Source organism: Punctularia strigosozonata (genome assembly GCF_000264995.1).
Source record: "Punctularia strigosozonata HHB-11173 SS5 unplaced genomic scaffold PUNSTscaffold_2, whole genome shotgun sequence".
NCBI classification, from domain to species: Eukaryota; Fungi; Basidiomycota; class Agaricomycetes; order Corticiales; family Punctulariaceae; genus Punctularia; species Punctularia strigosozonata.
Window position 1 is genome coordinate 957,958 of NW_006767434.1, and position 21,492 is coordinate 979,449.

General features: G+C 60.3%; 5 protein-coding genes across 5 annotated transcripts; 2 read left to right on the top strand and 3 right to left on the bottom strand.

Annotated features, from left to right (window-relative positions):
- Positions 1–612: 612 nt before the first annotated feature.
- PUNSTDRAFT_49676 (alpha/beta-hydrolase) lies at positions 613–3,484 on the bottom strand. Its single transcript, XM_007379910.1, has 16 exons — positions 3,175–3,484; positions 3,035–3,100; positions 2,859–2,976; positions 2,726–2,794; positions 2,646–2,678; positions 2,321–2,582; positions 2,238–2,261; positions 2,163–2,181; positions 2,077–2,104; positions 1,997–2,026; positions 1,906–1,940; positions 1,340–1,842; positions 1,234–1,268; positions 1,102–1,177; positions 985–1,045; positions 613–925 (listed from the first exon to the last, which is right to left on the bottom strand). Exons 1-16 carry the CDS (start codon positions 3,424–3,426, stop codon positions 701–703), a joined length of 1,836 nt encoding a protein of 611 aa, XP_007379972.1. The 5' UTR covers positions 3,427–3,484; the 3' UTR covers positions 613–700.
- Positions 3,485–3,698: 214 nt separating this feature from the next.
- PUNSTDRAFT_130657 (uncharacterized protein) lies at positions 3,699–6,377 on the bottom strand (the record flags this gene model as incomplete). Its single annotated transcript, XM_007379911.1, has 14 exons — positions 3,699–3,926; positions 3,987–4,047; positions 4,099–4,174; positions 4,228–4,262; positions 4,318–4,817; positions 4,868–4,902; positions 5,039–5,066; positions 5,123–5,141; positions 5,201–5,549; positions 5,615–5,647; positions 5,704–5,772; positions 5,827–5,944; positions 5,999–6,064; positions 6,123–6,377. 14 exons carry the CDS (start codon positions 6,375–6,377, stop codon positions 3,699–3,701), a joined length of 1,872 nt encoding a protein of 623 aa, XP_007379973.1.
- A 673-nt stretch (positions 6,378–7,050) lies between these two features.
- PUNSTDRAFT_42030 (uncharacterized protein) lies at positions 7,051–9,731 on the top strand (the record flags this gene model as incomplete). The annotated part of the gene is made up of 4 exons (XM_007379912.1): positions 7,051–7,780; positions 7,837–9,368; positions 9,427–9,598; positions 9,667–9,731. The coding sequence occupies 4 exons, from the start codon at positions 7,051–7,053 to the stop codon at positions 9,729–9,731; spliced, it is 2,499 nt and encodes an 832-aa protein (XP_007379974.1).
- A 1,856-nt stretch (positions 9,732–11,587) lies between these two features.
- On the top strand, positions 11,588–12,869 carry PUNSTDRAFT_130659 (SRF-TF-domain-containing protein; the record flags this gene model as incomplete). The annotated part of the gene is made up of 3 exons (XM_007379913.1): positions 11,588–11,900; positions 11,992–12,005; positions 12,111–12,869. 3 exons carry the CDS (start codon positions 11,588–11,590, stop codon positions 12,867–12,869), a joined length of 1,086 nt encoding a protein of 361 aa, XP_007379975.1.
- Positions 12,870–14,235: 1,366 nt separating this feature from the next.
- On the bottom strand, positions 14,236–18,725 carry PUNSTDRAFT_124275 (uncharacterized protein; the record flags this gene model as incomplete). Its single annotated transcript, XM_007379914.1, has 13 exons — positions 14,236–15,042; positions 15,205–15,946; positions 16,057–16,576; positions 16,638–16,676; positions 16,745–16,762; positions 16,825–16,864; positions 16,947–16,988; positions 17,069–17,172; positions 17,286–17,326; positions 17,419–17,435; positions 17,501–17,581; positions 17,761–18,377; positions 18,480–18,725. The coding sequence occupies 13 exons, from the start codon at positions 18,723–18,725 to the stop codon at positions 14,574–14,576; spliced, it is 2,976 nt and encodes a 991-aa protein (XP_007379976.1). The 3' UTR covers positions 14,236–14,573.
- Between the last annotated feature and the right edge of the window lie 2,767 nt (positions 18,726–21,492).

The following is a 21,492-nucleotide window of genomic DNA, read 5'->3' on the forward strand; positions in this document are numbered from 1 at the left end:
GCACGGCTCTGCGCATGGTGGCGGGAAGCCACTGATATGGTTATTTCGTTCTGAGTACATGCCAAGTCGCTCGCTGCAACTACCATTATAGCAGAAAGGCTGTATTAACACACCATGTGCATGCGCGCGTATGTTGGTATGTTATGTGGACGCGGAAGGAGAGGACGAGGTGCATCCGTGCGTGCGGAGCAACCTTTCCCGTTTAACGCACTGACGAGGAGCCGGACTTCGACCAGTGAGCTGAAGACGGCTTGCCTAGCATACATTACATAGCACTGTATGTACACATGTACCTGGGACTTTTTGATGCCGGTGGTGAGACGGTGTGGTCGGCTTCATCAGCTCACGAAAACCGTTGAGCTGCTTGGCACGCTGTCGACTGCACGAGTGGCGTACGTGCAGCGCAGCAACCGGCTGTTCCGCTACCGGGACCTCGTCGGCAATCTACCTACCTACCTACCTACCTACCCGCACAAACCATCCGCCTCACGCTAAGTCATCTCGTCACGGCGCCTTCAGGAATCTCAATTCCTCGGAGGAGATGATAAATATCGCATCGCCTGCTCAGGGATTCGTAATTATACTCGGGCAATATCACCAACGTATATGTGGAATATAGGCACAAGATAGCCGTAGTCGCGTTCCACTTCAGGTACTCTACATCCTTGTTATGCCGCAGCGTATACGCAAAGAAAAACCGTCAATGCAGACGAGGTACCTCGAACTTGTCGCTAAGCTCCCTCACAGCATCGAGCAACACCCTATCATCGCGATCAAGCATATCTCCAGCCTGCTTGACGTCCGACGATGGGAACAGCTCATCCTCAATCTCGCATACGGCCCCCGCAGGCGGCAACTTCCCCTCGCGGAAGTAGTCTCGCACGTACTTCGCCGTGCACAGCGACGCGCCAGCGAGAGAGCAATGCTAATCGAGGGGGGGCGAGATCAGCCTGGACACCTGCCAGAGGTCGACCGGAAACCTACGCCAGCAGAGTTCTGCGTCAGAACGGCGGCATCTGGGAAGCCCTTCGCCATCTTGTGAGCGCTACGGCTTCCTGTCAATGCTTGTGCTACACAACGATGGACGACAAGAAAACGCACTTCCAGAGAGGCGTGACGGGGTCGGCGGTGTTGCCAATGAGAAGGATCGGGTAGCTGGTGTTGCCGGCGAAAGGACCTGGTCCGCATCGTCGAGGATCCATCCAATGGGCTACATTCCAGTACCGAACTCACCATGGAACTGCTCCTTTGACTGTATCTTCCATCCCCTATAGAGCCCAATGAGAGACAGCGATGGGGATCATCGGGGCCAGAGAACAAGACCAAAGAGAATACGCACGCGCAATCCAAATGGGCAGACCAGAGCTCCGCAAAGTTCGAGTCGTGCGCCATCTCTTCGTAAAACGCGCGCAGCTCCTCTAGATCGTGCTCTACCGGCTTCCCGTCGCCGCATGCAATCGCCAGCGTCGTCTCCCGATTCGCGCCCGGCAATCTGGTCGGCAGACTGTCCCGCGCACAGTCGCACTTGATTGTGGACTCTGGTGCGTGTGCAGCCCACATCGCCGCGCCGTCGCCGCGTTCGAGCGCCGCGAGCGCGGACGCGAGCGAGGGCGCACTTAGGGGCGTCTTTTGGTAGGGCTTGCGGAGCCAGTCGAAGACGACCTGGCGCGCAAGAGTGTAATCGATGAGGCCGTACTCAGTGTCGTTGAGAGACACAGGGATCGGGTTCTTCCGGAGCTCGGCGAAGAGGGCATCAACTCGTGATTTGACGGCTTTCGGGGTTGGCTCATGCAGGGCGCAGGACGTGCTGTTGGCGCAGGCGGCGTAGAACTGATCGAGTGCCTAGGAGGATGGGGAGGGTGAGTGTGGAAACGAGAAGAGGAATCTGAATATACTGGTTCTGACCTTGTCCGTGTCGCGGAGGCTGTTGTTCCAGAGCGCTATAACGCAATGATCAGGCTATCCTCGTAGCGTTGGGGTGAATGTCTATGCGTACCCTCCATGTAGTTTTCGCTGTCACCTATCCCTGTAAAAAGGGTAAGTAAGATTGGAAAAGCGTCTGGTTTACGCCCTGACCGTCCACGATCATGCGATCAATGTTGTCCTGGGAAGATTTGATGAAATGAGCACCATCACTCGAACACGGCATTCCGCAAACGTACAGGAAACATGGACGCATAGCTACCGGACGCATAGTCAGCATCTGCGCTTCAAAGGCAGCAGGGGTCAAGACGAACGTAATCCCCAAGATAGTGCCGTAACTGCACCCCAAACACACGTCAGCCCAGAGGCCTCCCAGTCGCACCCATCAGCTGCTCACCTGAACCCCCAGTACAGTAACCTCTCTCGCCCGTGTGCCCGCATGATACTGAACATATCCCGCGCGACCATGGGTGTGCTCACGTACTGCGCTAACTCGCCGATCCGCTTCTCAGCGAGGTCGCCAAAGATCCGCGCGCGGGCGTAGGCTCGTGCGAGGGCCTCGTCAGTGGCATTGAGTGCCGGCCCGCGCGTGAGTTGCCAGGCGACGCTCGCGCCCTCGTCGTCAAAGACGACAATGCCGGGCGTGGTGCCCCCGATGCCTGCAAAGTGTTGCTCAGTAACTAGGAAAGGGGGAAGGATAGAGGGGGCGGGCAACGACGAACCTCGGGGGTCAAAACCAATGAGGTCGTAGTCGTCTGAGGACGAAGTGAGCGTCGGGCATGTTGGCGGCGGCTGCGCGTACCTCCGAGGATCTGTTGGAACTGCTCTCCTGCGCGTTTGATCAGGTCCACGCCAGAACCGCCTGGCCCTCCTGAGAAAGGACACCCGGGTTCAGCTTACTGTTCCGCACCAGTGGCGACCAAACTGCGGCATACCTGGGTTGAACAGGATGGGTCCGCGATAACCCTCCGCGCCCGGCGCGATCTTTGACGGGATCTTCATGAGCGCGATCGCGGCCATCTTCCCGGTTGGGTTTGAATAGTCGAGCGGGACCTACATGGGAGACATCAAGATGAGCCCCTGCTTCGGGTAGTCGTTGAAGAAGACTCACGGAGAGCCGGGCGCATTCGTAGTTGTCCTCGCAGATGTGCCAAACCAGTTTCGAACTCGGAACAACCTACGGCGTCGTTCAATATCAGATGAACGTGTTCTCGGGATATCTTACATAGGGCGGTTCAATCTCGTACTCACCGCACCCCAGTCAAACTTGGCCGCTTGCATGATATCCTCCGAGCATCGCGAACGCGCAGGTGCCGCGCCCAAGTCGACGGGCCATACCTGGCTCAAGTACGCGCCCTTCGTCCACAGTGCAAGTGATACGATGAGCGCGAGCCCGATCATATGTCGCGAAGTCAGCCAGCGGCGGCGCGGACGGCCAAGTCCTGCGCTCGCGCCGGGCAGCACGTCACTTTGCACGGGCTTTCGGGGAGTAACAGCGCTCATAGTCGTCGTTTACGGCGGTTCGAAGTGAAGTCCACCATCCCAGTAAGCATTCGCAAAGTGTTGCACACGGTTAATGAGTCAGGCCAGGTAGGACCAAGACGATGCGCATTGTGGTATATGATCATGATCTCATTCGGACTCGGTGCCGCTGATGCGCGCGAGGGTTTGACCCTTGCCTGTCACACCCTAAGCCCAAGGTTTTGATAGCCGGTTTGTCAATGAAAACAACAAGTATTTAATGTGTTGTACTATGTCGCTCCGCCGAAAGCTCTTCAGTGCAGACGAGACACCACGAACTGGTCGGTGAGCCCTCTCATCGCGTTCAGAAGCGCCCTTTCCTCCTCGTTAAGCACGAGGTCCGCTTGCTTGATGTTTGATGAAGCCGGGAACAGCTCGTCTTCAATCTCACACACCGCGTCCGCCGGCGGCAACTTGCCTTCGCGGAAGTAGTCGCGGACGTACTTCGCCACGCACAGCGACGCTCCTGCCAGGGAGCAGTGCTAGACGAGAGAGAGAGCATGAACGATACGAGAGCTGCAGGAAAGGCGTGCGAGACCTACACCGGCAGAGTTCTGTGTTAGGACGACAGCCCCTGAAAAGCCCGCCGCCATCTTGTGAGCGCTGAAAGCGGCTGTCAGCAGCGAGGTTCGAAGCGGTAGGGATGACACGCACCTCCATAGGGGCGTGACGGGGTCAGCGGTGTTCCCGATGAGCAAAATCGGGAAGCTGGTGTTGCCAGCGAAAGGACCTAACCCATCGATTGGCGGACATCCTCCAGCGCAGGCATGAAGAGGAGCCTACCGTGGAACTGTTCCTTCGATTGTATCTTCCAACCCCTACCAGACGCCGGTGAGCACAGAGGGGACGCCAGTTACGAGCATGAACACCTACGCGCAGTCCAGCCTCGGCTCCCAAACCTCCGCGAAGCTCGAGTCCTTCGCCATCTCGTCGTAGAACGCGTGCAGGCCCTCGACATCGGTGTCCACCGGCTTCCCATCCCCGCACGCAATCGCATAGAAGGACTCCCAGCTCAGCAGCGCCGCCGCCGGCTTCGTGGGCGAGCAATCGCACTCCAGCTTCAGCTCGGGCTTGTGGAGAGCCCAAAAGGGGCGGCCGTCGCCCCGCTCCAAGGCAGCGAGCGCGCTTGCGAGCACCGGTGCGCTCATAGGCGCCTTCTGATACGGACTGTAGAGCCACCAAAAGACATTTTCGCGCACGAGGGTGTAGTCGACTAGGCCGTAGTCGGTGCTGCCATTGAGCGAGACCGGAATGGGGTTCCGGCGGAGGCTGGCGAAGATGGCATCGACGCGAGACCGGACAGCGTAGGGCGTAGATTCGTGCAAGGCGCAATCCGTGCTGTTGGCGCAGGCGGCGTAGAAGATATCAAGCCCCTGTGACGATGGGTCAGTGGGATGGATTTTCGGGCACAACTGGGCTGGACCTTGTCTGTGTCGCGGAGGTTGTTGGACCACAGCGCTTGATCATGAACGCCGAGTTAGTATATCCTGCATCCGTGAGACTAGAATATATGCTCATTGTCCACGTAATTCTCGCTGTCGACAACGCCTGAAGGACGATCAGTTGGGTCCGGAGAGGCGGATTCAGGGCTCACCGTCAACGATAATGCGTTCCACGTGGTCCTGTGACGAGAGGTGATGAGCACAACGATGGCGATTAAAGCCTCAAGCGAACGCACAGGGAACATGGACGCATATCTGCCACAATGTGCAATTAGCGCGCACTCCCGAAGGTACCATACCCGCGGTTTACGCACGTAATCCCCAAGACGGTTCCGTAGCTGCTCGGGGAATGCGTGTCAGCCTTGCGAACTAGCGTCCATAGGAGCGGAGGTTCCCCTAACCTAAATCCCCAGTACTGCAGCTTCTCCCTCCCGTGCGCACGCACGATGCTGAGCATGTCGCGCGCCACCATCGGCGTGCTGACGTACTGCGCAGCCTCCTTCCTGCGTGCCTCGGCGAGGCTGCCCATGACCTGGGCGCGGGCGTATGCGCGGGCGAGGGCGTCGTCGGTCGCGTTGTACGCGGGCCCGCGCTTGAGCTGCCAGGCGGCGCGTTCCCGCTCGTCGTTGAAGATTGCGACTGAGGGCTCCGTGAGCCCGACACCTGCAGACGATGAGGTCAGGCAATGAACTCTTGGCATAGGATACAGAGTAGGGGAGCAGACGTACCACGAGGGTCGAATCCGATGATATCGTAGTCATCTTGTTTGGTCGTATGGTTAGTGAGGGTGGAGAGTAGGTCATCTCGGATGGTTCACCTCCCAGGATCCTTTGGAACAACTCTCCGGCGAGCCTGACGGTGAGCACTCCAGAACCCCCGGGACCACCTTGCGGACAACATCTCAGTACGCAGGTGATGGCATCATCAACAGCTGGCGCACCTGGATTGAACAAGACTGGACCGCGATAGCTTTCGGAGCTGGGTGCAACTTTGGAGGGAACCTTGATGAGCGCAAGGGAAGCCTTCTTTCCCGATGGGTTCGAGTAGTCGAGAGGCACCTGGCCAAGGCTACGTCGGAGTCACGTACATATTCATCGCGGCAGGGGACATACAGAGAGCTTCGCACATTCGAACTTCTCCTCGCATGGGTGCCAGACGAGTTTCTCTCTCGGGACAACCTGCACGCAGGAGTTGGAGTAACGCGTAGCATGAAGACGGCTGATCGTTCCGACTCACCACGTTCCAGTCAAATTCCTCCGTTCCGTCGCGCTGCGAGCACTTCGAGGACGGCTTGTTCCCGTGCGACCAGGTCAAAGCTGGGTATCGCATCCATGCTAGCGCGAGGGACACCAAGATCGCGACCACGAGTAAGTTGGGCGAGAGACGCGAAACGCGTCGAGTATTAGAGAACTCAGATGTTTGTGCGTGTTCGCCACCAGGTAAGAGCGAGTGAGCATCCCGGGCATGCTTTTCGCGTATAGGGACGTCCATGGCGAGCAATCGCCAACCTGCATTCTCATACTCCGATGATACATATAGGCGCCATCAATCTGCGCACGACTGCGCATATCGGCTCCGCCGCCCACGCGACTACTGTGCAAGACGATCGAAGAGACCGCTGCAATGTCACCGCCCTCTATCAGGACACATTCAGTAGACTCACCGCGGGTGATCATGGCATTAGTGGATACGCGTTGGTGTGAAGCCCGAGTACCTTCTATGCTTACCGCGAGGATGAGACCAACTCCAGCTTTCCCTTCTGAGCGTTACCACACACATCTGAACAATACGATGTGATTTTGGGCCGTTGATAGTCGCCGACACGATTGTCATAGGCATAGTATTACAGGCAAGAGAGTACGGTATGGCATCGATTCCACAATCAAGAGCGCCGTCAGCAAGGTAAAGCCCGTCCCTTTGATGTAACAAGGTAGGGTGCCGAACGAGCGATGTCAACGCCAACACAGTCCCGAAAGACGGTCGTGCTCATCTCTCTGCACGCAGCAATCATCCGACGATTGATTGTGGAAGAATCGAAGAGAAAAATGCAGTCGGGCGCGCTCTTTTATAGGTGGCTGACGGACTGCGCACGGACCATGCCGGCATTCCCGCCGTTAGCCGAGTATCTCTTTCTAAGTCGTAACACTCGACGACGACGACGGCCATGTCTAGCTCGGTGGATGTTCCTCCTTCGCGGCAAGGCCAGGCGATGGACGTCGATGGCGACGTTCTCGAGTCTCAGGGCGCTGCCGGTCGGTCAATGCCCGCCGCTGGACCAAGCGATACAAGTGATCCCGCCGCGACCCTGCGTGCTGCCGCTCTTATGACTCTCAAGCGCGGCAGGCCAAGAAGAGGATCCTCCGTGGTACCTGCGCCTCCCAGGAGACCTCTCCCTGCTTCCAGCCGTGCGGATATCATTCCTCCTGATTCTGTACAGCTTGATTACGGGTCTGACGAAATGATACCTGCCGTGGTGCCTGTCTCGAAACCGGCCCCTGCATCCAAGAACGACAAAGCGGCTCCAAGTGACGACAAATCCGCCCCCAAGGACGACAAAGATGCCTCCGAAGACGAGGAAGGTCAAATACGAGAAGAGGGCGAGATCAGTGATTCAGAGTCCACTACACCCCAGCATCCCTCAAATGTCAAGACACCAGCCCCCAAAAGTACACCTGCAGCCGAAATGCCCTCGCCTACACCTCAGATACCCAGCGTCGACAAATTGTCCCTAAAACCACATCCTATACGGACTTCTCCTCCCGCCAATCCCTCAACTGGTAGCATCGCCCCTTTGGTTGCCTCTCCGATTTCCATCGCACCGACGACTAGATCATCATCATTGGATACTGTTCAGCCCGTTGTGGACGAGAATCACGTCCGGCCTGGTCTCGCAAGTAAGCGCCGACACGCTATCAGTCTATTCGCGCGTTAACTCAAGATTTCTTCGCAGTGACCCAAGTTCAATACTCGACGGCTCAGGACATCATTCTTGATTTGCTTGGATGGGGCGTTCCACCTGAATATCTTGTCGATTACGGCCTCAGCCGGGAGGTTATATTCTACGTCTTTACCGATCTTCATCTGCGACTACCTAGCAATTTGGATTGCACTGGCCTCGCGGAATGGCATCCACCGAATGGACGACTATCGGCGCCTTCAGATATGCTATCGACAAGGGTCCCTCCGCCTCTGCAAGCATCAAGAAGACGCTCTTCCGGACATCCATCTTTACCTCCTAAACCCAGCGTCCCTCAAGGGCAGGTAGTAACTCGCACTTCGTCGTCTGGCCTTTCGACTTCGGCGGCTCCGTTTATCCCCAACACTCAACCTTCTCCGAACACCCCATTGAGGCCGTCTTCTAGCCTCAACGACATGGAACAACAGCGTCGTCAAGAACTCCTGGCTCGCAAGGCCGCTCTTGCGTCAAGGAAGTTAAAGGCAGCGGCATCACTTGCGGAGACTAGTTCGCACTCTACGCCCTCGTCTACTGCTTCTTCACCTCGGGCGCCGCCATCAGCCTCTGATATCGTCATGAACATGGCCGGCGGAGCCCCGAAGCTTACCTCCGTCGCGTTTGGAGATTCGTTCGCGAGCATGAGCACCAAGGCCGTGCCGGAAGCGACCGTGGAAGAGCTGCTCAGGGCGGCGCTCGTGCAAGCATCTGGAACGGCATCGGACCCGAATGTGATGGACGTCGACGAGCCGATCCCTGGCTTTGGACAGATCACGACAGCATCCGGGTCTGGTTCCACCTCCGCCTCCGCCTCACGCGCGTCACCCCCTCATCACACCGCGGATCGTGCCCCTCGCCCTGGATCAAAGACGTCAGGGCCACCACCCGCTAGCGGCAGCGCCGCGGCGCCGTTTCGGAGCCCACCACACGACGCGGACGCCACCTCCGCCAACGGCACGCCATCGGCAACGTCGGCTCACGCCGAGGACGACGGCGCCGCCCCACCGCCGTCCGCGTCTTCGTTCGGAAGCGAGGCCTCGACCGTGCGGCGGGGGACGAAACGACCCGTAGCCGCGGACTTTGTGGACTTTGATCCCGGCCCCCGCGCGCGCTCGCGGAGCAATCCGCATGGCCAGCCGGACGAGGTGAGCCACGGCCATGGCCAATCCCTGGCCCGGCTCTCGCGGAAGAACGGAAGCTTTGCGGGCTTGACGGGATCGCGGCGGTGCGTGATCGAGCTCAGCGACGACGAGGGGGACGATGGGCGGGGCGATGAGGGCGCGAACGGGCATGGCCAGAGGAACGGGCATGAGGGGGGTGACAACGATGGGCTCGCGAGGAACGGCAGACCGTTCTGGTCGCCGGCGCCTCATATACCGTACGCGAGCGGGGCGGCGACGCCGACGACGAGCATGAGCCCGCGGATGCTGACGCAGAGCCCGGCGGCGCTGTTGGAGAAGGAGCAGGAGATCAAGCGGATGCGGGAGATGATCGCGCAGAGGGAGATGCTCAGGAAGAAGAAGCTGGCGGTGCGTGCTCAACCGCGCTGCGCTTCGGTGGGGATGGTGGTGTTGATTTGAAGTCCAGCTTCAGGCGGTTTCTGGGGCGACTACAGGGCCGCCTACGCCGGTGTCGCAGATGCCTGGGCCTACGTCCAATGGCACTACGTTCGCAGTCACACCGCTCGCCAGGACGCCCGAGGTTACCGCACCGACGACACCCGAACGCAAGGAAGACAGCAACGACGATGTCCACCACGGTTCGATATCTTGATCACGCATAGAGGCCGATGCGTGTCTGGCGTGCGCTGACAATCCCCTCCCACAGATGACCCCGAGCATGTGAAGACTGAACTGAAATCGCCTCTGGCGCTCAAGATGCCTATCGGTTGAATACATCACCGCATACATATGAGACTTTCCACTGACGTCTTCATGGTCTAGGTGCTCTCACCGGCGGTCCGCCGCAGACGATTGATCAACAAGGCGAGTGTCTTCTCACGAGTCGGTCTGCCGCCTTGCACGAGTTCCCCCGCTCACGTTCCCCATGGTACCCCGCGTTGTCCATTGCCGTAACTTCCTTTTGCGTCTCGTTTCGCGTTACTGCTCACCCAGCCTCGATGCCTGATTCTAGAGACGACGCTGCGGCAAGGATCAGTTTAGCGATTTCGTCATAGCTTTTCCTGATTATAGTTCTTTTGTTTCTGCTTCTTTGCATGTACATTGCTCGTTGCCTTTGTCCTTTTTGTTTTTATCTTTCCTTGACTACTGCTTCTTTCTTGTTTTTCTTTCTACGCTTGTTTCACCTCGGCTGCCCTTGTGCTTTTTGATGAACAGATGGCTGCGGATGTCTCACCCTCAAGTTCGGATCATGGTTCGCCGGGCGGTTCATATGTGAGCATCTTTCCTATTCTCTTCACCGACGATGGGATGCTTCGGAGGCCGCCCTCCGTCGCTGCTGACCATCCCGCAATTACAGGGCCGGGAACCGGGTGGTTCTTCTTCGTCGTCTCCTCCGGCGCCTCGAGACCAGGAACAAGAAGAACCTTTCGGCGACGCTGACGCGCAGCAACTACCGGAGCAGCAACGTTATGAGTCTTATCGGTCTTTATTCGAGTCGTATCCTCTTCTGCGTTCACGTCTTGGCGTTGGTTCCAGGAATGAGATGCGACCTCGGAATGTCCTGCGGCTGGCGTCGACACCCTCCTCATCGGCGATGGCCTGCCCGGATCTGAGGCCGCTCATGCTCGCCTCGCTGCACAAGCGCCTGGCATCTGGCCCGAGGGTATGCCAGTTCGAGGTGCCTGGGGGCGGCGAGTGCCGGGACAGCACGTGCGAAGATCTGCACCTCGGCCGAGCCCTGGATGCTGAACCCAGTGGTGCGCGACATTGCTCTTCCGTACCCGTGTAGCTAAACATGGCTTTTCCCGTTTCTGAACGCTGCCCCCCTACCTTCCTTCCCCCAATTGCCCTCATATCCGCCGCCGCGCGTTCGTGTTTATCTCCTCGCTCCTCGCCCCCTCGCCCGGCGCCCCCATCTGCCTTCTCGTGCTTCCTTCTTGTACTTCTTTCCTCTTTGGTCCTTTCCTCCCTTTCTGCAGATGACGACACGGCGCGGTTCTTGTACGAGTCGCTGCCATTAGCGGCGTCCTCGCGGCCCAGCATGAAGGCAATCAAGGTGGCGCTTGAAGAGCTGCGGGCCCGACATGGCCGGGACTTTGAGCGGCGGGTGAGCGATGCATGGTCGCTGATCGCGCCGCCCGGGAGCTAGCATGGGGTTGCTTCGAATGTCAAGACGGCCATAGTGCTCATATGGGATGCGGGAGAAGAGCGCCACAGGCGCCGCCGAGACCTGGGGGAGGAGACCGACGGGCTCTTTCTCGTGTTCCTCGTTCCTTTGTTTACCGCTGCCTGTCGATTGATTGCTGCAAACTTGTTACGTCCTCGTGATCCACATTTGGGCAGAGCAGCCCTATTCCGGGCAGTGGCGTGGGTGCGCGTCTCCGGCGATGGATCGGAGTTACGTAAGAACCGCCCTGAGTAATTTTACGTAAGGTTTCTCCTGAAAAGGGCTGGGGGGGCGGGGGGGCACACCGCCCCCTTCCGGTCTGCCCCCCCTTCCCTTTTCGTCCGCTCTCCCAGTTTGGTCGACCGAACAAGGACGACGCGCTCCTCGGCAGCCACACACCGCAAAATCGCAGCGCCCCCCGCCCCCTCCCCGCCCTACCCTACCCGCCCGCCGTCGTCGTATGGCCTTTCGCCCGGCTCCTCCGCCATCGTACGGATATTCGAGCGCTATCCCCACCGACATACCGGCCCCACCCATGGAACCCACCTCCGCCACCACGGCCCCGTCGCGCAAGCGTCCACGCACTGAGCCTGGACAGCCCACCGTCGGCGACGACGCGTTCGTCGCTGACCCCGAAGCGGGCGACTCGGGCGCGGACGACGACGACGACGAGGACAAGCCCAAGGATAAGAAGGCCGGCCGGCGCAAGATCAAGATCGAGTTTATACAAGACAAGTCTCGACGCCATATCACGTTCTCCAAGAGGAAAGCGGGTACGTTCCATCGCGGAATGAGTCCGTCCCCCGTATGAGCGAATAAGTGTGCTGACTTATTTTTGTGGGGTTGTTTCGCATTTTTGGCCAGGTATCATGAAGAAGGTGAATATAAAATTCCATCCCATCCACCCTGACGACGCGCGTCAACTGTCTCTCTTTCGATCGCACGCGTGACTGACGCATATTACGCGCCCTCTCCGTCTGTAGGCGTACGAACTCTCGACGCTCACCGGCACGCAAGTTTTACTGCTCGTCGTCTCCGAGACCGGGCTCGTATACACCTTCACGACCGCCAAGCTCCAGCCGCTCGTCACCCAACCCGAGGGCAAAAACCTCATCCAGGCGTGCCTCAACGCGCCGCACGGCACGCTGCCGTCCTCGATGCCCGTAGGAACGCCTTTGGGGCGCACGTCCGGCGCGATCCCCGGCCCGATGAACTCGAACGTGCCCGGCGGGCTCTCGATCGGGAACAAGGAGGAGGACGCGGGCGACGACAAGGACGACGACGGCGCGCGCGGCGGCGCCTCCCAGGACGCGAAGCGGCGCCGGCGCTCGTCGACGTCGCAGTCGGCGCCGCGCCCGACGAGCACGCAGAGCCCGAACCACTCGCCCGGGCAGCCGATGCCGCCGCCGCTGACCATCCCCGGCAGCGGCGCGCCGCAGCAGCAGGGCGCGCAGGCGGCGCTGCCCATGGGCTCGCCCAGCACGCAGGCGCAGCAGGCGCCGGGCGCGCAGGGGTACGCGCCGCCCCACGCGTCGCCGACGACGCCGTACGGGCACCACGCCCCCGCGCACGCGCAAGGCGACCCCGCCGGCATGTACGGCGGGCACATGATGGCGCCGCCGGGAGGATACTACTCGCAGCCGCAGGCGCCGCAGGGTGTGCAGCAGCACCAGCAGGCGCACGGGCATTGGGGACAGCCGCAACAGGTGCAGCCGGCGAACTCGCACTACGGCCGGCGGTGATGATCAACGGGCGCGAATCGAACGGACTCTCCCCCCCACCCCCCTTCATTCGTCCCTCGTCTCCCCCTTCCTTTCCAACCGCCGAAGATGGAGAGCGCGCCCCGCCCCGATGCTTCTTTATGCCGCCCTGTGCGAACGCGTATACACGGATAGAGCCGCACGCGGATGGCACCCGATACCTGACAAGGCGGCGGCGGCGGCGGCGGCGGCTCCGTTGCGACGACTCACGGTTTTTACGCCTTCTTGATGATGATCCCACCCAATCCCGACTCCAAGGACCGACCCCGCCCTGATGCTACGTGATGTGCGCTCTGTATGCTATCCCTCTTGCCTCCCTTTATACGACGGTTGTCATGGCACGCGGCTGTTGGGTAAATCTGTAACTGCAAATGCGACTTTCTCCTCTTCTGTTTTTGTCTTTTTTTTTCTTTGGCCAAATGTAGTTTATGGTGGTGGCTCCGTCTGACGAACGCTCTCATCCCGACGTATATACCAACCGTTACAGTCCGACGCTGGTGGGGGTCGCTACCCATTGTCGTTGTAGGCTCTCTGCGTTCCTCACTCTCGGTAGCTGCTTTTTCCCTTTCCCTCCTCCTCGCACGCACTCAAGAAATACAAAGGTGTTTCCTCGTTGTAACATACATCGATATACCACTTGTTCGCTCGATCGGGACGCGTGCTTGCCTGCAAAGGAAAAGGCGTCGAACACCCGCACCCCGGTTATTTATTATGGCACGCGCGCGTGGTGCGCTGACGGATATGGAAGCCCAGGGTGCGGGGGCCGGGAACAAAAAAAAAAGGACCACGAGTCGCCGCTCTGGGCCCCCCAGGGTTTCAGGGAGGTGCGGAGATCCCGGCGTCTTTACGGATCTCCGGCTCGATGGCACCCCGGTGGGACTCTCACCAAGACCCTCCCTCCCTCCCCGAGTTCTCCCAGATCCCTTCGGATCACACAAGCGTACCAAGGCGTTTACATTCCATGGGTGCGCGGATTTGTCAACAGGACGTTGGATATGGACAACGTTTTTTTACACAGGTCAGGCGAAGGGCTCCGACCGTGGGTGGGTGTGTCTCTCTCTCTGCGCGCAGAGCCGCAGCGATAGGGAATATTAGAGTTCGCGCGCGCGAGTAGTATCCGCACCGCCGGGCGCGATCTCCCTTTCCGGACACAAGGCGCACGGGGCCTCGGTCGCCTCGGCAGCCCTTCAGTTTCCGTCCCCGCAATGCCTGCGGCGCGGAACGCCACCCATCGGTTTCGCGCACAATGGGGGGAAAGGGAGCAGCAGAGCGGATCTTTCGGATCTTCCCCACCGATAGGGCTATAGCCGCGAGATTAGCGAACCCAACAGCAAAAATTCCAAGGGCCAAGCAGCGCAACCCGCACCCGCACCCGCACCTCCCCTCTCGCTAAGTCGATATCGTATAATATTGACCTTCGCGCCCAGGCGGACCGGGCTGCGGAGGCACGAGAGCGGCGTCTCGTGGTGGGCCTTCCCCCCTTTGCTTCTCCGCAATCGACAGAGATCGGTGGGAAGCACGGGGACCACTGCTGAGCCCCGGCCCTGAACGTGCACCTTACGTGCACCCAGCGCCCAAGTCGATCGCTGATTCGCGCCGGACGAAGAAGGGTGGGCCGAGTTCAGTTAGCCCGTGTTTGACGCTCCTCGAGGCGCGTACTACGCTTCGGTACATCTCGGAACCCCTTCAGGCTTTCCAGGCGACGAAGACGCGCACGGTGCGGCTCAGCCTACGAGAGGCAGGATCGTCGCGCTCCCCCATTGGCGCCTGCAGGGTCGGTCGCGGTCGGCCCTCCTTCTCCTTCTCCTTTTCCTCCTTCTCCTTTTCCTTTTCCCCCGCGAGATCGGCGAGACCCTGGTCCTGGCCGGAGCGACGATCGTCGTCGCGTCCGCGAGCCACCTCCGATGGCGTGAAGCTGGGGCTGGCCAGGTGCACCTCGCCTGCGCGTGCCGCGCGGCCAGTAGGAGGAAGCGGCGGCGGCGGCGATGGTGGCGGCGGGGAAGTGGCGGCAGGACGCTGCCGGCGCTGGAACTCCTCCCACCTCTTGCAGGCCTTGTCGAACGCGCGGCGCTCTTGCGACCGCGGGCCGTCCCACGTGCGCCATCCGAGGCGATCTTCGATCGCCGTCCGCAGGCCGGTCGCGTCCTGCATGTCGCTATAGATGGTATGTTTTTTTTTTCGTAGCGGTAGGAACCGATCGAAAATAACATAAGAAGAAGGTCAAGGGAAAAAAAGGGGGGAGTATGTGTCGTCAGCATAGCCGTTTACTTTCGATCTGCCGGTGGCGCGGCAACGCGAGATGAGGAGGGCGACTCACAACTCGAACCAGCGGAGGAGAGCGTCGAACTCGCCGCGGGTTAATCGGCCTATGCGCGCGTGCTGCGGGTCTATGTTCGGATTTCTCTGCGCCCGCTGGGGCGGTGGTGGTGGTGGATGTGGTGGACGCGGTGGATGCGGTGAGGGTACTGCCGTTCCCCCTCCGCCGGGAACGCCCGTCGCCACCGACGTCTTCGCCCGCTGCCGCCGCTGATACGCCACGACCCAATCCCACATGCCTTCGGCACAGGCGAGCACCTCGGTCGAGCGCAGGTGGAGGTGTAGGTTGAGCGAGCGGAGGTCGATCTCGAGCCGCTTGTTCGGCAGGCGGTTCATCCGCCTCGTCTCGGCGAGGTGCGCACGTCCGTCCTCGTTGTCGTCCTCGTCCTCGTCGTTCGGGGGCGCGGGAAACCGGCGCGACGCGGGGAAGGACGCGTGCGCGGAGGGCGAGAACGCGGACGAGCGCGTCTCGTCGAGCGAGATGAACGTCGCGGCCGCGCGCCGGATCAGATCTTGCGCGTTGATCCGCGCCGGGGCCCGTGCGGGGAGGTGTGGGGAGCGCGGGGCGGACGACGACGGCGGCGGCGGGCGCGCTGGGTGCCGGTCACGGGTCGATGAGCGGCGCGGGCGGGGCGAACCGCCGTCGTCCGAGTCCGAGTCCGACTCGGACACGGGGCTGGAGGACCGCGCGTCGGTCGGGCGCGGCGGGAAGCGGAGCATGATGGGCGGGTGCGTGCGGACATCTGTGAACGGGCCGCCAAGTCAGCGAGCGGGGCGAGGCGAGGCGAGGCGAAATGATTTGAAAAAATTAAAAAACCGGGGGGCTGTAACCCGTGTATGTTTTTTCATTTACCTTTGAAGTACTCGGAGATGTGGTTCGCGAGCAGCGCGAGCGGCCGCAGGTTGACGAACCGGGCCGCGTGCATCTCGGCGTAGATGGTCGCCAGGAGGGCGTGGTCGCGCGGGTCGGGCGGCGGCGTCGAGGCCTCGGGACGAGCGTGCGACGACGATGATGACGACGACGCGGCTCGGTCCTCGTCGTGCTGGGTGGCAGAGCGAGTTCTCGGAGGGCCCCATGCCGTAAATTGGGACATGGATGGGGAGGGCCCGCGGGTGCTCGCGGCCGGCGTCTCGTACCGCGACGCTGGGAGCGAGCCGGCGGGCGTGCCGACCAGGGACCACGAGCTCGACGAGCTCGACGACCGCGCGCCCTCTTCCGAAGCCGACGCCGTCGAGGAAGGTGCCGGCGCCGCGGGCCGAGGAAGCGGCAACGGCGGCGGGGAAGGGGATGCGCTCCGGCTGCGGTTTTCCACCGGTGTGTCGGGCGGAGAGGGGTCTTGAGCGCCGGGGAAGTATAGGTCTTCTTCGATCATCTGCGGGGAGAGAGCGTGGATAAGCGACGACGACCGAGAAGGGGGCGAATGGAGGGCTGACCTCGAAGGCGGCGCCGGGTTTCATAACGCGTACGAGCTCCTGGTGGAAATCGATATACATATTGAGCGCCGGGGGCCTGCAGCGAGCTTGCAGAGATAGGAGACTACCTCGAAAAGCGCGTTCCACTGCGATATGACGAAGCGTCAGATGGTACAAGGATGCCCGACATCGAGTACGCGACTGTTACCTTGTCTTCCGGAACTCCGCGGGCGATACGTTTGATGTGACTATCAACGGCAATGTTAACCCCCGTGTCTTTCTGACGGCGAGATTTCGAACGGCGCAAAACGCGGGAAGGGGCCCACTTACACAAAGTCGAACTCGTCGTCCGGAAACGGTAGCGGTTCGAGGCTGAAACGGCGCACATATTAGCGCACAAACGTACAGCAGCCCCGATAAAACATATCCTTAGCTAAAAACTAGGGACTTACAAGTTGGCCTGCACCCACGTCACGCGCGACGCGAGGCCGACGTAGCCCGTCCGTTGAAGGTCCGCGTGGAGCGGGACGACGTCCAGGCCGACAAAGTGCGTTTTCTGAGGCATGAAGTTTTTTGATAAGAAAAGAAAACAAAAAAGGGGGAAAGAAAAGAATAGGAACGTGGGGGGTGAGTGCGGCGTTCAGCGGGCAGGGACGCTCGGAAACTCGCCTTCCAGACCTTGGCGCAATCTAGGATCCACGTGCCGGTACCTGCGGGACGAGGGAAACACAAAAAAAAGGTTTGGGAATGTCGATCAGACGGTCTTCCTTATTTTTTTATAAATAAAAATAGGGGGTCGTACCGCAACCGAGGTCCAGTCTATGTATGCGAGTCGGGTCAGGCGGCGGTGACAGCGGTGGGGAGGGATGGGGGGGTGTACGTACACTTTGCTAGGCGGCGTCTCGAAGACGTGCCAGGTCACGCTGCCGCACGCCTGCTGGCAGAACTTGGTCTCCCAGACGTCCCTACACACGCGTGTCGCCCGTCAGCTTCCTTCCTTCTTTCTTTAGTGTTTTTTTGGACGGCTCGCTCGATCAAGTGAGACATGTGGGACAATGCGGAATGAAGGAGCGATGGGGGAGTGAGGGGGACGAGAGAAGAGAGAAGGAAGCGAGGAGCGGAGGAGGAGGGAAAAGTACGCAACTGGTCGAGGTCGAGCCGGTCGTAGCTCCGCGGGTACGGCACGTCGCGCGGGGAGAAGCCGTGGTACCGCCGGCCGTTCTTCAGCGCGAACTGGGTCTCGCGCGCGCGGAGCGAGGCCTGGAGTTCGGCGAGGATCACGCGGTCGGCCGTCGGGAAGCGCGGCTCGTCGTCGTCGTCGTCTCCTTCTTTGTCGTCGTCGGTCGCTATTTTGGCGTGGAGGTTCGGTTCGATCGGCTGCTTCTCGGTCGGTGGGTCGCGGTGTCGCTGGTGGCGTTGTTGTTGTTGTTGGTGGTGGTGGTGATGAACCCGGTGTGAATCGGGAACGGCCGCGGGGTGGTCCTCCCGCGAGAGGGAGGGGATGTCGAGCTGGATGCGGACTTCGCGAGGCTTGTGAGGTGCGGCGGCCGGAGGAGAGGAGGATTTGTCGTCGGATGGCGCGGCGGCGGCGGCGGCACCGAGTCTGCTGGGTCTTTGGGACGCGCTGGGGTGGTGCTGGTGCCCGGACTTGCTGGAGCTGGCGGACCGTCTGAGGACGTTCGCGTGTGCGCGTGGTGGCCCGTCATGCGACGGGGGTCTGCCGCCTAGCGTCGAGCGGCGGCGTAGCAGATCGGATAGAGGCTACGAAAAGAAAAGAAAAAACGGAGAAAAGGTAGATGAGCAACACACGCGTTGTCTGAGGTGGGACACGACCGGGGGGGTGTGAGGGATCGCTGCTCTTACTTTTGCGGCGTTCTTGAGCGAGGCGGCGGACGCGTCCCATACGGAGCGGCTCTCGATCGCGCCGGACGAGGTGGAGGGGCGTTGCTGCACGCGCGGGCTGCGCAGTTTGGAGGGAGTGCGGCGCGGGGGGTCGGCTGCCGCGTTGGAGAGAGAGCGTAGGCGCGGGGCGGCGGAGAAGAAGGAGAGGCGGGGTGATCTGGGGGTTTCGGCGTTGGGGGAGGAGGGAGGGATCGTATGGGTTGGCATGGGCGCGGGGGCGGGAGGGGGAGCGGTAGAGAGGGAAGGGATGAGGCTGCGTCTGCGGCGGAGGATGCGGGGGGAGGAGGGGGGAGGAGACGAGGGGGACGAGGGGGCGGGGGGGAGGCCGTCTTGCTCTGGGATCCCTTTCAGGACGCTGGTGGAGGGGGCAGGGACGGACGTGGGGAGGTGGGGGGTGGAGAGCGAGCGCGGACGAGCATGATGACGCTGTGCGGGGTCGCGAACGAGCATCCCTCCGACGGCCGACGCGTTCTTGAGACAAGCGGTGTGTCAGTGTCGATATCAGACCTAGGGTCCCGCCCGGCTGCGGTGAGAGCGGCGCGCGGTCGAATCACGCGACGAAAGCTCTCCCGCGCGCGGTGTTTTGGGTCGGCGTCGACGAGGGCGGGGCACGGCGGGGGTGACCGGAACCGTAGCTGGGCAAGGCGCAGGGCCGTGGGCACGGTCCATCGTCGGGCGATGCGAAGGTCGTGCGGTCGGTCGGTCGGTCGGTCGGTCGGTCGGGTCGGCGACTGCCGCGGTCGCGCTTGCTGGGTGTGGAAGCGCGTGCGGGGTAAATGACGGTATACGTAAGGGACCATCAAAAGAATCCGCCGTTCTCATCACGGTGGCGGCGCTGAGTATCCTCCTGGCTTTGCCGTCGCCACGGTGGTCGCCGTTTTGACTCGTCTGACTCGTCGCCGTCGCCGTTCTCCTCTCGAGCCTCAGGCTGCTACCTGCTTTCTGCAATAAGATTACCGAGGCCAACGGCGGCAAACGATGCCGACCGAAATAGCCCGATCTTTGTCTGATCTTCTGCTCTCGTGACCATGCCCCAGCTGAGCTCGGTCATCGACTACCAATACCGTCCCAACATCCCATGTGAACGGGCCATCCTGGACAACCCTAAAAACTACCTCCGCACTCGCTACCAGAAGCGCCGTGCCGAAGTCTGTGGCGTCAGTCTAGGCTGCGCTGGCGACGCTGGTTGGGGGCTTCCTCGCTGCCGGACAGAGGGATGGCAACACCCCCTCTACGCCCGCGCCTGCGCAGGGCTTTTGTTTTTGTTTTTGGCAGGACTGAATGGTGCGCACAGGGTTGTGTGTACCCTTGACTCTCCGCCGGAGCGCGGTTGAACTTCGGCGTCGCGGGCCCTGGCCCGGAACCCTGTCCTGTGGCTTCGGCAGATTGAATGGGTAGAAGAAGCTACATACGCTGGGGGCTGGACATGGCAAAGTGTGTGCACATCGCGCAGGTGGACGTCGGGCGGGACGATGGCGCTCGTCAGTGCCCGGATGATATCTAGTCCCGAAGCGCGACGTTCCTCTGCGAACCTGGAAGACGAGAGATCGCACCAACGCTTCATTCGGATGTTGCTGCTGCGCCATGTGCGTGTAGGGGTCGGACGAGCGTTGACAAGCTGGTGCCCAATTCAGAAGATCGTTCTTCGGGGTTCGGTTCGGATTGCGACGTGAACCGTTGGAAACACTGGCCATACCCGGGCCGGAACGAAGGGGCGTTCGGAACTCCTGATGCGCGGCCAAATTCAAATTCTTTAGGACTTCGGAACTTTGTGCGAAATGGGCGTCCCCCCTTCCTTTCTTCGGACTCGTGGCAATGAGTTGCGCGTTGCCAGCAGATCTGAGTAAGAGGCCTGACTTGCTCTCGATCGTGGGGTAGGATGCACTCGCCATCTCGAACGCTCGCCTCGTGCCGGCTCACCGTTACTGCCGTTTGCAAAACAGATGGCGCGTCGTGACTTCCGCGTGTTACTTGACCTCCGACTGCCACGCAGAGCATATCGGCTGTAGCTCGACAACGGCGACGAATTTCACCATGACTTCTGAGACAAAATTGTAGCACTCGTTGACCTGCAGGTGCAAGGATGTATACCTAACCATTTCTGATAAGTCAAACAGTTCGTGTGCCATGAAAGGGTTCCCAGATCTCTATCACTCGCTGTTTGGTCATATAGAGTTCTTCCGTGCCCCAGTTGGTTCAGGAAGTTACTTATTGTGTACTGTAATTTTACGACCTTAGGTTCGGTCCGCCCCCGGGGGGACAGGGGACAGCTGCAAGTTCGGGCCCGTGGGAAGTTCGCAAACTGACTGTAGTCAGTGTGCAATATTCTCACAGTAGGAAATAAAATTCCCACGGTCAGTTCAAGGCCTGGATATTGGTGGCGGGACAGGGGACAACACGGGAAATTAGGTTCAGTTCAGGTTGCCAGGGGACAGGGGACGAACCTAAGGTCGTAAAATTACAGTATATTGAGATGCATGTCATACTTCCATCAACAGATGGCCAGGAAATTTGCAACAGAAACGAGTGGAAGGATACACAGTAGAGGACTAGGTACTGTATCATCATCCACTGCCCCCTGTGTTACTCTCCACCTTCAAAAACCACACATGCACACTCAGGAGGTCTCCTTAAAGCCTTTTTCATAAGGACATGAGTCCATGCCCTCAATGCTTGAGTCACCGTGAACGATATCCTGTCCTGGTTAGTGATAGAGCACGACAGCGGGTTCACTCGCGAGCTCCGCCTCAAAAATGTGCTATGCACCTGCATATTGACAATGGCTACATACTTGTCTCAGGGATCATGGTTAGATTCGTCGCCGTCAGCGAACTACAGCTGATATGCCCCGCACAACTGCGGGAGGTCAAACGACGCGCGAAAGTCACGACGCGCTATCTGTTTTGCAAACGGCAGTAACCTTACCTTGCGGACACCTATTGACAAGAGCAGGAGCGTCGCCCGGATATACATT

Bases quoted from the DNA above. Each gene is read 5' to 3' on its own strand.
- PUNSTDRAFT_49676 (XM_007379910.1), bottom strand. From the start codon at position 3,426: ATGAGCGCTGTTACTCCCCGAAAGCCCGTGCAAAGTGACGTGCTGCCC. The intron at 2,583-2,645 runs GTTCGTCGTTGC...AACACTTTGCAG, and splicing joins CATTGGTTTTGACCCCCGAG to GCATCGGGGGCACCACGCCC. The intron at 1,269-1,339 runs GTGCGTATTCTC...TGGGCTCTATAG, and splicing joins TCTGCCCATTTGGATTGCGC to GGGATGGAAGATACAGTCAA.